This window comes from Neoarius graeffei, chromosome 14 (assembly GCF_027579695.1).
Source record: "Neoarius graeffei isolate fNeoGra1 chromosome 14, fNeoGra1.pri, whole genome shotgun sequence".
NCBI lineage: Eukaryota > Metazoa > Chordata > Actinopteri > Siluriformes > Ariidae > Neoarius > Neoarius graeffei.
The window spans coordinates 8,616,229-8,630,206 of record NC_083582.1 but is presented as its reverse complement, the minus strand read 5'-3'; the positions used below and the strand labels follow the sequence as shown (position 1 = coordinate 8,630,206).

At 43.6% G+C, this 13,978-nt stretch overlaps 1 protein-coding gene across 1 annotated transcript in view; it reads left to right on the top strand.

The window, feature by feature from the left end:
• The window catches only part of si:zfos-911d5.4 (uncharacterized), a 133,709-nt gene extending 120,027 nt beyond the window's left edge, over positions 1-13,682 (top strand). Inside the window, exon 8 of the mRNA XM_060940377.1 lies at positions 12,916-13,682. Coding sequence (XP_060796360.1) covers positions 12,916-13,083 — 168 coding nt within the window. The 3' untranslated portion in view covers positions 13,084-13,682. The remainder of the gene's footprint in view (positions 1-12,915) is intronic.
• Positions 13,683-13,978: the final 296 nt, after the last annotated feature.

The following is a 13,978-nucleotide window of genomic DNA, read 5'->3' as shown; positions in this document are numbered from 1 at the left end:
CAGTGTGTCTGGTCTTTACAGGCTAGACCACCATTTAGCATCATTTAACGTCACCGACAGGATGCTAAGCTACAGTATAAGGATTCCCTCTAGTTACACCAGGCTTGTAGTACTGGAGTCCAGGACTCAGACTTGAGTCCGACTTGTGCCCTAATTTTAAGGACTCGTGACTCGACTCGGACTTCAGATTTGATGACTCGGACTTGGACTCAGACTCGTGCATTAACTGCATTAAGACTCAGAAAATGGAGACGAGGACTCTTGATTTTTTCTTTATTTTTTGTAACATGCCACGACAATTTGGCATAAGATATATTTATATCTACATTAATTTTGTACTAATTTCGTGTAAGAGTGTCACATCTAGTGGATCAATGGTGGACTCAACTCGGACTCGACTCACATTTTTTTTTAATGACTTGGACTTGACTCGGACTTGAACACTGGGGACTCGAGACTGGACTCGGACTCGAGGTTTAGTGACTCGACTACAAGACTGAGTTACACCAGATGAAAGTGTTTGTTAAGCAAAATCTTCTCATCTCATTATCTGTAGCCGCTTTATCCTTCTACAGGGTCGCAGGCAAGCTGGAGCCTATCCCAGCTGACTACGGGCGAAAGGCGGGGTACACCCTGGACAAGTCGCCAGGTCATCACAGGGCTGACACATAGACACAGACAACCATTCACACTCACACCTACGGTCAATTTAGAGTCACCAGTTAACCTAACCTGCATGTCTTTGGACTGTGAGGGAAACCGGAGCACCCGGAGGAAACCCACGGGGAGAACATGCAAACTCCGCACAGAAAGGCCCTTGCCGGCCACAGGGCTCGAACCTGGACCTTCTTGCTGTGACGTGACAGCGCTAACCACTACACCGCCGTGCCGCCCATTGTTAAGCAAAATGTTTTAGCTAATGTTGATCCCATTCTTCAAGAAAATTCCAGTCAGATTCTAACCACGTGACGTCAGGTTGTGAGGATACTCGAGTCTGTTTGCAACCAGGTTACGCACACATCTCTTTTTGTTTACAAACAGGTAAGGGTTCTGTAGGTCTTATTCATGATCTCCGATATTTTTTGTAACCTTTTTTCCAACGTTCATGTTTTAGTTATAAAATTACTTCAAAGGAGAGCACCAAAGAATGAGAAGGTGTGTGTAAGTTATAGGAGTGTGTGTGTGTGTGTGTGTGTGTGTGTGTGAGAGAAGGGATTAGGGATGAAGTGTACACTACACCTCAGGGTGTGTCCTGATTGCAGTGTGGTGTTAATTTGAGTTCAGGAGGAAGTGGCCCGAGGTGATGTGATTATCTGATCTCAAATCAGTGTGTGTGTGTTTGTGTGTAATTCAGTCAGAGCTCACACCTGCCTGCTGAGGACACACACCTGAGACCAAACAGGAAACATGCAGAAATATCTTTATTAACACACTGAACATCAAAAAGGTCACATGAGGGTCTTTAACTGTCAATCTCTGTCTGCCTCTCTGTCTGTCTGTCTTTTTCTGTCTGCCTGCCTGTCTCTGTGCCTGTCTGTCTGTCTGTCTGTCTTTATTTGTCTTTGTCTGCCTGCCTGTCTCCATGTCTGTCTCTCTGTCTGTCTGTCCACCTGCCTGTCTGTCTGCGTCTGTATTTCTGCCTGCCTGCCTGTCTGTATTTCTGCCTGCCTTTCTCTGTGTCTGTCTGTCTGTCTTTGTCTTACTGTGTGTCTCTGTGTCTGTATGTCTTACTGTGTGTCTCTGTGCCTGCCTGTCTGCCTGTCTCTGTGTCTGTATGTTTGCCTACCTGTCTCTGTGTCTGTATGGCTGCCTGCCTTTCTGTCTCTGTGTCTGTCTGCCTGTGTCTTTATCTGTGTCTTTGTCTGTCTGCCTGCCTGCCTGTCTGTCTGTCTGTGTCTGTCCGTCTGTCTGTGTCTGTCTGTCTGGCTGGCTGGCTGCTTTTTATTTGTGTCTTTGTCTTACTGTGTGTCTCTGTGTCTTTGTCTTACTGTGTGTCCCTGTGTCTGTCTGTCTGTCTGCCTGTCTCTGTGTCTGTATGTCTGCCTGTCTGTCTGTGTCTTTATCTGTGTCTTTGTCTGCCTGCCTGCCTGTCTGTCTCCATGCCTGTCTCTCTGTCTGTCTGTACACCTGCCTCAGTGTTTCCCCTAGAAAATGTTTGAAGGTGCGGTGGCAAGGCAGCCCCACTTCAATAAAAGGCCTCTTTGGAGAGCCAGTTTTTGGTGTCTGCTTATGCTGACGACATAAGCGACAGAACATTCCTGTTGGTAAAGACCAGTGTTAGTTTTTGTTATTGCTAATTAACACAACAAAGACTATGAGTGGCAGAATTGGTTGATATTAAAGTAGCCACAGAATACTTGCCATGGTCAGTGTGGTAAAGCCAAGGTTTGTATCTGGGCTTGTCAACCCATGTAGGGTCCCAGCCCGTGGCCCTGTGTTTGCCCTTCTTTTGGCTGCTCTCCTCTCTCTCTTCCCTCTTTTCACATTCTCTTTCCTGTTCTGGCAGTTTGCTTTGCTCTCCTGCTTGATTACTGCTACCTGCCTAAAATGTTCATATTTTCAAAACATTTACATGGACATTTTGAAATGAACGTGGTTTTGATCATTTCTGATCTGATATGGCATTTCGCAGATGATCACACCCACCCACTGACGTTCGGAAAAAGGGCTGTGTTTAAAAACTCGCGTCGGTGTTGTACTTTCTGCAACAGTGTATGCTCGAATTAGGGATGGACATCACATAACCAATAGCCTAGATTAATCGATAATTGACCATTAAGAATTTCGTTAAGAAGAATAACGTTCATGTTCATCGACAAAAATGAATAGCCTATAGGTTGTTGCGTTGTGCGTAGTGCAAGTCTTCAAGCAATGAATTTCGCTGTCTGTCACGGACAAACATTTGGCCGTACCCTGGCTTCAGTTACCTACGAGCTTCCGTAGCGTAGGTCAATCGCTTAAAAATCAACATGAAGCAGCACGGCGAAGTTTGGCGTGGGACCATTTTTAAATGTCCAAGTTTACTGTCATCACTATAATGGAGCGTATAAATACAATTCATCCACAACAAAAATGATGTAGCCTACCATTTGAACAGCGTGCACCGGAGCCTTGTAAAATGACGGTGGCAGTTCATCTCAATTCCAACTATCGACTCGGTGTTAGACTACGGACAAGAAGGAGCTGGAACATCTCATAGTAAAACTAAGATAGTTAAATACAAACGTTATGGCTTTGGTTCTAAAAACACACCGAAGAGGGTCTGAAGTTTCGATATTTAGTGTATAGGCTATCAGATAGAACCTGTGGTTTGTATCCAAGGACGGCTTGCAAACCGCAAGATCTATAGTAAAACTAAAATATCTAAAAATAATTGATTACAAAGACGTGTTTTTATTATGAAAATAAATCGAAGAGGGTCTGAAATATTGATCTTAAGAGTATTTAGGCTTATCTGTAAATGGGATGATGGCGTTGTCCGTTCACCTATATAGCCTATTAAAACACCGACGCCGGCCGCTATGGGATACAATACAGCCGACGCCAGCCACCATGGAATCTAATGGGATAAATTATAGCAATAATTATGATTGCTTTAATATAAAGATGTTAATTATTATTCGATTATTCATCGTTAATTCTCCCGACAATCGGCGAAGAAAACGTAATCGAATGCCCATCCCTAGCTCGAATGACTTTTATTTTGCACGAATGAATCTCACCTGCCCAGTTTCTTCATCTGTCGCCTTTCTTTTTTTGGCGAAATACTTCAACAAGCTCATCTGCAATTGAAAGATATCGCGTTGATGTTATCAGTCGACTTAATTAAGCTCAAATAAAAACTAGCGCTCTGGCGATAGGCTGTAATGAAATCGAAAAAACTGCCCTTACATTTCTTACGAACTATATCTGGAAAATGCCAAACGATAATCTATCTAGAAGATCTATGTAGTTGTTTACATGTGGATATTCATCCCCTCAGTTTGTGAATGGACTAATCTACCACAGAAGACCGGGAGGCCAAACGAGACGTCTCAGCAGTAGTCAGTACTCAGTATGTAACATAACGTGGCCTAACATAGTTTTACATAACGTAATTATGTGACATAACGAAACATAATTTTAAGTAACACTGGAAATATAAGGTAACATAACATCTGCTGTCTACTTTTCAAGAATTGTTGCCAACACTTACCTTTCCCAATTTGACAGCTGAAGTGACAGCCGCGTAGCAGTTAGTTTACCTCAGGTTGGCTTGGCTACGCTGCTCCAGGCAGAACGTTGTCCAATCAGCCCACGGCGACCCGTGGAAACCAATCAAGTAACTGCTAGCTCGGCCAGTGGAACTGCCCCAAACGCAAAGACTGGGCAAGCAACGGATAATGTAGTCGAATACATATAGCTTCTAGGGGTATTCCTGAAGGTGCGGCGGCAAAAATCAAGGTGTGGCGGCCCGCCGCAGCCAATTGTACATAGCGGAAACACAGTGCCTGTCTGCCTGTGTCTGTATTTCTGCCTGCCTGTGTCTGTATTTCTGCCTGCCTTTCTCTGTGTCTGTCTGTCTGTCTGTCTGTCTGTCTGTCTGTCTGTCTGTCTGTCTGTCTGTGTCTTTGTCTTACTGTGTGTGTCTCTGTGTCTGTATGTCTTACTGTGTGTCTCTGTGTCTGTGTCTGCCTGCCTGCCTGTCTGCCTGTCTCTGTTTCTGTATGTTTGCCTGCCTGTCTCTGTGTCTGTCTCTGTGTCTGTATGGCTGCCTGCCTTTCTGTCTCTGTGTCTGTCTGTCTGTCTGTCTGTGTCTTTATCTGTGTCTTTGTCTGTCTGCCTGCCTGCCTGTCTGTCTGTCTGTTTGTCTGTCTGTGTCTGTCCGTCTGTCTGTGTCTGTCCGTCTGGCTGGCTGGCTGCTTTTTATTTGTGTCTTTGTCTTAGTGTGTCTCTGTGTCTTTGTCTTACTGTGTGTCCCTGTGTCTGTCTGTCTGTCTGTCTGCCTGCCTGCCTGCCTGCCTGCCTGTCTCTGTGTCTGTATGTCTGCCTGCCTGTCTGTGTCTTTATCTGTGTCTTTGTCTGCCTGCCTGCCTGCCTGCCCGTCTGTGTCTCTGTCTGCCTGTCCGCCTGCCTGTCTGTCTGTGTCTGTATTTCTGCCTGTCTGTCTGTCTTTATCTACAGTGGCATGCAAAAGTTTGGGCACCCTTGCTGAAAATGTCTGTTACTGTGAATAGTTAAGTGAGCAGAAGGTGAACTGATCACCAAAAGGCATAAGGGTAAAGATGACACATTTCTTTAATATTTTCCGTAAGATTACATTTTTATTTCCATCATTTACAGGTGTAAAATACCATTTTCGCGTATTCGTCCTTGCAAAAGGCTTCCAGTTCTACAAGTTTCTTGGGCTGTCTTGCATGCACTGCTCTTCTGAGATCTATCCACAGATTTTCAATGATGTTTAAGTCAGGGGACTGTGAGGGCCAGGGCAAAACCTTCAGCTTGTGCCTCTTGAGGTATTCCATTGTAGATTTTGAGGTGTGCTTTGGATCATCGTCTTATTGTAGGACCCATCCTCTTTTTAACTTCAACTTTTTTACAGATGGTGTGATGTTTGCTTCCAGAATTTGCTAGTATTTATTCGAATCCATGCTTCCCTCGACCAATGAAATGTTCCCTGTGTACATTGAAATGTACTCCAAATGTGCCCTGTGTACAATGAAATGTACCCCAAAGCATGATCGATCCACACCCATGCTTCAGAGTTGGAGAGGTGTTCTTTTCCTGGAATTTGGCCCCCTTTTTTCTCCAAACATACCTTTGCACATTGTGGCCAAAAAGTTCTATTTTGATTTCATCAGTCCACAGGACTTGTTTCCAAAATGCATCAGGCTTGCTTACAGTAGGTGTTTATTTGCAAACTTCAGACACTGAATTTTGTGGCTAGGACGCAGGAACGGTTTTCTTCTGATGACTCTCTCATGAAGGTCATATTTGTTCAGGTGTTGCTGCATAGTAGAACAGTGCACCACCACTCCAGGGTCTGCTAAATCTTTCTGAAGGTCTTTTGCAGTCAAACAGGGGTTTTTATTTGCCTTTCTAGCAATCCAACGAGCAATTCTTTCAGAAAGTTCTCTTCATCTTCCAGACCTCACCTTGATCTCCACCGTTTCTGTTATCTGCCATTTCTTAATAACATTACGATCTGAGGAAACAGCTACCTGAAAACACTTTGCTATGTTCTTGTAGCCTTCTCCTGCTTTGTGAGCATCAATTATTTTATTATTCAGAATGCGAGGGAGTTGCTTAAGCTAGCCGCACACTACGCCGATTTTCAGCGTACCGAGCCAACTGAAGTCGCGAGTCAGGCGTAAAGACTAGTTTTCGATGGTACCGACTCATCTCACAGCCAATTTGAAAAACTAATCGGGAGCCAGACTGATCGGCGAGAGTCGCTAGCAATAGCCAATCATATCTTTCGCATATAACACGTGACATCATTAAACACAATTTCTAGCGCGAGAAATACGTGTTGGTAGCACCTAATGCAGGTATATACTGTAATTCCATAGACTGAAGCTTTATCCATAGACACAGTGGGCTGGAAAGCCACTCTGCTCAAGTTGTGTGGCTGAATTCCAAATCGCTTTAACTCCCCTATATAAGTGCACTATTTAAGGTTGGGAATAATAGCTCGTGCAGCCTAGATAGTGCGCTACATATTCCATGTTGTGTCATTTGTAATTCAGCCTGTAGCATCTTCAAGTGTTGGATTTAACAGTAACTATATCCAATAGCCAATCACAAAGCTATTAAGTTGTCACGTGTCGCTTCAATCGCGACTGCACTCGTCAACAGTCGGGGGATATGTGCGTGCCCTGTCGGGAGTCGGCTCTGAAATGGGTCGGTTCGGTACCGCGTGGATCGCCGTAGTGTGCGGCTAGCTTTAGAGGAGCCCATGGCTGTTGATTTTAGGGACAAGTTTGATTAGTCAGAGAATTTATACAGCTTTGAAATCTGCATCATCTGACCTTTCCTAACGAAGAATTTGAACAAGCCACAGCTCAATAAGCTAATTAAGGTCCGGAACCTTGGTAAAAGTTACCTAAGAACTCAAATGTATTGGGGTGCCCAAACTTTCACATGGTGTTCCTTTTCTTTTTTCACTCTCCAATTGTACAAAACAAAAATAATACACATATCCTGCATAAAACGCTGAAAAGAAATGTCTCGCCTTTACCCTTATGCCTTTTGGTGATCAGTTCATCTTCTGCTCACTTAACTATTCACAGTAACAGACATTTTCAGCAAGGGTGCCCAAACTTTTGCATGCCACTGTATGTCTTTGTCTTACTCTGTGTCTGTATGTCTGCCTGTTTGTCTCTGTGTCCATCTGTCTGTATACCTGCCTGTCTGTCTCTGTGTCTGTATTTCTGTCTGCCTGTCTTCCTATCTGTCTGCTTTTCTGTCTGTGTGTCTGTGTTCTGTCTCTCTTTGTCTCTGTCAGTCTGTCTGTTTCTGCATCTGTCTATTTCTGTCTGTCTGCATGTCTGTCTGTCTATCTGTATTTTCCTCTGTCTATCTATCTGCCTGCCTGTCTCTGTGTCTGCCTGTTTTCCTGTCTGTCTGTCTGTGTCTCTGTGTTCTGTCTCTCTTTGTCTCTGTCAGTCTGTCTGTTTCTGTATCTGTCTATCTGTCTGTCTGCATGTCTCTCTGTCTATCTGTGTTTTTCTTGGTCTATCTGTCTGTCTGACTGTTTGTTTCTGTGTCTGTCTGCCAGTCCGTTTCTGTCTTTCTGCTTGTCTGTCTGTGTTTCCTGTCTCTTTGTTTCTGTGATCTGCCTGTCTGTTTTTTATTTTAACAGAAGAACTCCCTGTACCTGATTAAAGCTGGCTGTGTCGGTAAACTCACAGTTTAATATGCTGTAAATAGCAAATGGATTATTGTTGTTGTTGTTGTTGTTGTGTGATGTTTTTAGATGAAAGGACTTTCCTGTACCTCCCTCATTGCCCTGCACATCAAACATCACAATCAGTGCAGGACAGAAACATCACTGAGGCTCTGCCTCAGCCTCAAGACTCATAACACACTCCTGATGTTGATGAGGTTGTCCTTTATGTTGGAGGTTTTGGTGTGATATTGAATATGAGGTTGTCCTTTATGTTGGAGGTTTTGGTGTGATGGTGAATATGAGGTTGTCCTTTATGTTGGAGGTTTTGGTGTGATATTGAATATGAGGTTGTCCTTTATGTTGGAGGTTTTGGTGTGATATTGAATATGAGGTTGTTCTTTATGTTGGAGGTTTTGGTGTGATGGTGAATATGAGGTTGTCTTTCATTGTGGAGGTTTTGGTGTGATATTGAATATGAGGTTGTCCTTTATGTTGGGGGTTTTGGTGTGATATTGAATATGAGGTTGTCCTTTATGTTGGAGGTTTTGGTGTGATGGTGAATATGAGGTTGTCCTTTATGTTGGAGGTTTTGGTGTGATATTGAATATGAGGTTGTCCTTTATGTTGGAGGTTTTGGTGTGATATTGAATATGAGGTTGTCCTTTATGTTGGAGGTTTTGGTGTGATGGTGAATATGAGGTTGTCCTTTATGTTGGAGGTTTGGTGTGATGGTGAATATGAGGTTGTCCTTTATGTTGGAGGTTTTGGTGTGATATTGAATATGAGGTTGTCCTTTATGTTGGAGGTTTTGGTGCGTTTGTGAATATGAGGTTGTTCTTCATGGTGGACATTTTGGTGTGATGGCGAATATGAGGTTGTCCTTTATGTTGGAGGTTTTGGTGTGATGGTAAATATGAGGTTGTCCTTTATGTTGGAGGTTTTTGGTGTGACGGTGAATATGATTATGTTGGAGGTTTTGGTGTGATATTGAATATGAGGTTGTCCTTTATGTTGGACATTTTGGTGTGATAGTGAATATGAGGACGTCCTCTCTATGCCAAACTACTAGAAAGAAGAACTGATGAATCTTTGACTGTCTTTGAACTCGGAGCTGTGGTATTTCATCACACCGGCTCTGTATTGATGATTTCCAGAGGTTTGAGGTTGATTGTAGACAAATAGCTGTCGTGTCAGACCCACATCTCCCCCTGCACACAGCCAGACGTCTGCCATCTAAAAGCTACACTCAAGGTGTTATTGTTTCAGCATGCCAGAATTAATGAAGCTGTGTTTCATTCCAGCGTGTCAGGTGTCAGTGTAAAGTGAGATCCAGAAGAATTCCAGCTCTAAACCACAACTGTGTGTTTGATTCTCAATGTTCTGTCATTGAGGAATATTAAAGGTGTAGTGTGGAGTGCAGACACTGTGTGAGGTGTTTACATTAGTATCTAATCTGGAATAAACCCTTTTTAACACCCATGCTGTGTTCACTACTTAGTCATAAATATTCCAGATGACAGCTTTAGATTAAAAAGAGACAGTGTGTCTTTCTCCTGTCTGTGTTCAGTTAGCAATTTAAACTGTACAGAGCCACAGAGACCACGTCTCCTTTCCACAGACTGATACAACCAGAGACCACACCTTCTTCACTGAAATTAACAGACACAGTAGACATTCCTCATTCACTGTCACTGACAGACACAGAGGCCACGCCCCTTCACTGAAGCTGACAGATTCACAGGCCACACCTCTTTCACTGAAGCTAACAGATTCAGAGGCCACTCCTCCTTCACGAAGACTGACAGAGAGGCCATGCCTCCTTCACTGTGACTGACAGACAGAGGCCGCACCTCTTTCACTGAAGCTGACAGATTCAGAGGCCACTCCTCCTTCACCAAGACTGATGGACAGAGAGGCCACGCCTCCTTCACTGTGACTGACAGACAGAAGCCACACCTCTTTCCCTGAAGCTGACAGATTCAGAGGCCGCTCCTCCTTCACGAAGACTGACAGAGAGGCCATGCCTCCTTCACTGTGACTGCCAGACAGAGGCCACACCTCTTTCACTGAAGCTGACAGATTCAGAGGCCACTCCTCCTTCACCAAGACTGATGGACAGAGAGGCCACGCCTCCTTCACTGTGACTGACAGACAGAGGCCACACCTCTTTCACTGAAGCTGACAGATTCAGAGGCCACTCCTCCTTCACTAAGACTGACGTTCGGAGAGGCCACGCCTCCTTCACTGTGACTGACAGACCGAGGCCACACCTCTTTCACTGAAGCTGACAGATTCAGAGGTCACTCCTTCACTGAGACTGACAGAGGCCACACCTCCTTCACTGAGACTGAGAGTCAGAGGTCCTGCCTCCTTTACTGAGACTGACAGAGGCCACACCTCCTTCACTGAGCCTGAGATTCAGAGGCCACACCTCCTTCACTGAGACTGACAGACAGAATGGCCACACCTCCTTCACGAAGACTGACAGAGAGGCCACACCTCCTTCACTGAGACTGACTGACAGAGAGGCCATGCCTCCTTCACTGAGACTGACTGCCAGAGAGGCCACGCCTCCTTCACTGAGACTGACAGAGAGACCACGCCTCCTTCACTGAGACTGACTGACAGAGGCCACGCCTCCTTCACTGAGACTGACTGACAGAGGCCACGCCTCCTTCACTGAAATCACGGAGGCCACGCCTCTTTCGTTGTCAGCACAGAGGCTGTACTTCCTTCACTAACAGCACATAGGCCACACCTCCTTCACTTAAAGCACAGAGGTCACTCCTCCTTCACTGTCAGCACATAGGCCCCACACACACACACACACACACACACACATGCTTTTTTGCTATTTAAATGACATTTTCTGTTACAAAAAAAGAGACTAAAACACATTTTTACAGAAATGGAGATGAAAATTTCAATTCCATCTTTCCTCTTTTTGGTAGTTTATCTACCTTTTGATGTGTCACTCGTAAAAGCCTCGATGCGTGTCTGCTATAAGCTCCACTCACTGAACCTCGACCTGCAGCCATTAGCCAAACACCCTCGCCGGCACACACCGCTCTCACACAAACCATAATTGAAAAAAATTGTCCATGTTTATAATGGAAAAACATTTCACCCAGTGTGTGTGTGAGTGAGTGAGTGAGTGAGTGTGTGAGTGAGTGTGTGTTATGGAGGTGGACACGGTTGTACACTTTAATCTCGTGTGTAAGGCGCGTCAAACAGCAGAAGTGCTGCAGATTTTTCCTTTGAAATGGAACAGAGTTCAATTATCCGGCCACGCAAATCTCATTAAGGCAGCCATTGTCCAGCCGGATAACCGTGTGTGTGTGTGTGTGTGTGTGTGTGTCTGTGTGTGTGTGTGTGTGTGTGTGAGAGAGAGAGAGAGATACCGAGTGCACACTTCGTTAAGCTGGATGGAGAGCAAGAGAAATCCGTCCAATCTTGGTTTGTTCAAAGATGCACTGCTTTTCTCTTTGATGCTGAAGTGTGTGTCCTGCTGATGCACTGAATCACTGAGTCACACAGCGGGACGTTAATACACACACTGACGCAAATCACGGCTTATTCGCATCTTATTTCTTTTAATCACAGGCTTCAGAGTGATTCATAGAACCTCCTTTCTGAGTGTATAATCAAACTCAAACGTTATTGTTGAGTTCTCGAGTCTGTAGGGGCGCGGCTCGGAGTCTGATTTAGATCACAGGTTTGTTAATGCGCTCGTTCTAATACGCAGTCGTTTCTATAGTAACAGCTTGTGCGACGGATGCTGCATATTTTAAAGTTTTCTGTAAGGAAATATTTATAACGTTAACGTTAATTTTCCCAACATCTTCAAGGCCGGCTCTTCAGTTTTCGTTTCTTTGCAGTTTCTTGGTCACATGACAATCTGGAGGGTTGTTGTTTTGTTTTTTGTCTTATAAACTTCAAGAAAAAAGACAGTTAGTGTGGGAAAGACTTTGCCTCATGGATGTTCCACACCACTAAATTTAACTATAAATCAATAAAAAGTATAACATCATTCTTTAATCAGTAAAAAATTTCAGTAGTTGGTAAATTGCTGTGGTGTAAAAGGAATAACACACTCAGGGACATGCTGTTAGAGGAAACTAATCAACTTCAGGGTGGTAACAGGAACTCTGCTTTATCATGTGGTTTATTTCAGACTTATTTCTATCTCTGGTTTGCCGTTTTGATGATGCTTGTGTCCAGGTGGCGTCTAACTGAATCGAATCTGAATTGATCCTCCTGGTCAGCCTGTGAGCAACAGCTTGGCCTGGAAAGGTCAAACATGAAAGTCGTGGATGTTCGGAGAGAGCTAGACAGATATGACAAGGTCTCAGTCAGGGTCGTGACCTGTATGACCTTTAGAGGTCACTAAAACCTGTTCATGCCATGTGAATAAAAACGACTCTGAAGTATTAAATCGTATGACATGATCCTGATGTTTTCACCTGGAGCTCTGAGTTATAAAATTTAACTCTGATTCAGAATCAGAATGTGAATTACAATATGAGTGAGAATCTGAATCTAAATTGGAATCAAAATCTGAATCAAAGTCTGAATTAGAATTTGTATCTGTATCTGAAACAGAATCTGACTCGATCGGTATTTGAAACATGATTAGAATTCAAATCTTTTTTTTTTTTAAATCTGAATGTGAATCCGGATTCCAATACGAATCGGAATCTGAATTATAATCCAACTCAGAATCTGAGTCTGAATTAGACTCGGAGTCAAACTCGGAACCGTGAAGCATTTTTAATGCTTCTGACTCAAGTTCAGATTCAAATTTGAATTTAATGCTTCTGATTCAGATTCGAATTTGAATTTTTGATTTGAGTCAGAATTGAAATTAAATAAGATTCAGAATCAAAATTCAAATTCGAATCTGAATTTGAATCAAAATGTGAATCAGAATTTGAAAACGAATCTGGTTCTCTTGCAGGTTCTAGGGATTTGAGTTGAAAGTTAGCGTTTTGATGTTAGCGTGCTCGTGTTAGCATTCTGAGCGTGATTCTTTCTGGTTGTTGTAGGTGACGGTGAGGATGTACAAGCGTGGAGCTCACAGCTGGTTGGGAAAACCTCTCAGCGGGATGGCTACCATCCCATCCAACACGCACATCATGTTTCGCATCAGCGGCGACGACAAAGACGCCAAGATCCCAGCTAACAGTATCCACACCATCACACTTAGCATCTAGAGAGAGAGAGAGAGAGAGAGAGAGGTAAACTCTCCAGGTAAACGTTAGTAAACGTAACGTCTTTACGTGATTCTGAATGAACTCTTGAATGTATTTGAAGTGATTAGTCAGGTAGGCAGGACGCTATACTCTCCTGTCTTGTTCTATATTTCTGAGAAAATGTCTTATTTGCCAAAGTGGTGGTGGTGATGATGATGATGATTGTTAACATTTGTACTGATTTGTAAGAATTCCCAGCCTTGACACACTCAACACTCATAGATATAAAAATTGCCAGAAGTGGTTCTCCAAAGCAACCATTGTTTCCATTCAGAACCCTTCAGTCCACTGTTTGTGTTTCATAAGAACAAGCTTTGTATTAAAGTAATGGCACCCTCGACTTCCACACTTACCCCTTTTCCACCAACAGGAAGCTGGTTTAGGCACCAAATTTTTATCCGTTCACAGCGTTTCGACCAAAAATTTATCACTTCGGAACCTGAAAAGTTGTTTCTCAACTGAAACCAAAATATAGCGTTTTTTTTGTTGTTGTTTTCCCAGCACGAACTGTGATGACATGAATGGACGTGTCATTAGTTTGGAGAGGAAGCAGAGTGCAGTGATGGAGAACGCAACAGAAAAGAATAAAAAATGAAGAAGAAAAAAAATGGACCGTAAACTAATATCTACAGTAACAGAACAAAAGCTCGGAGGTAACCGGTGTGCACTGCCATCTTGCTACGACGGTTTACTCCCGTTGTGTATTGTGCCACATCCTCCATTCATGACGCATCCTTGATGACAATGGTTCCACTCAAAACTGGTGAAAACGTGGATCGGTTTGAAAGCTGGCACCAATTTTCGAAGAAACCTGAATGGATCTGGTTCAAGAACCTGCTCCCTGTTGGTTGAAAAA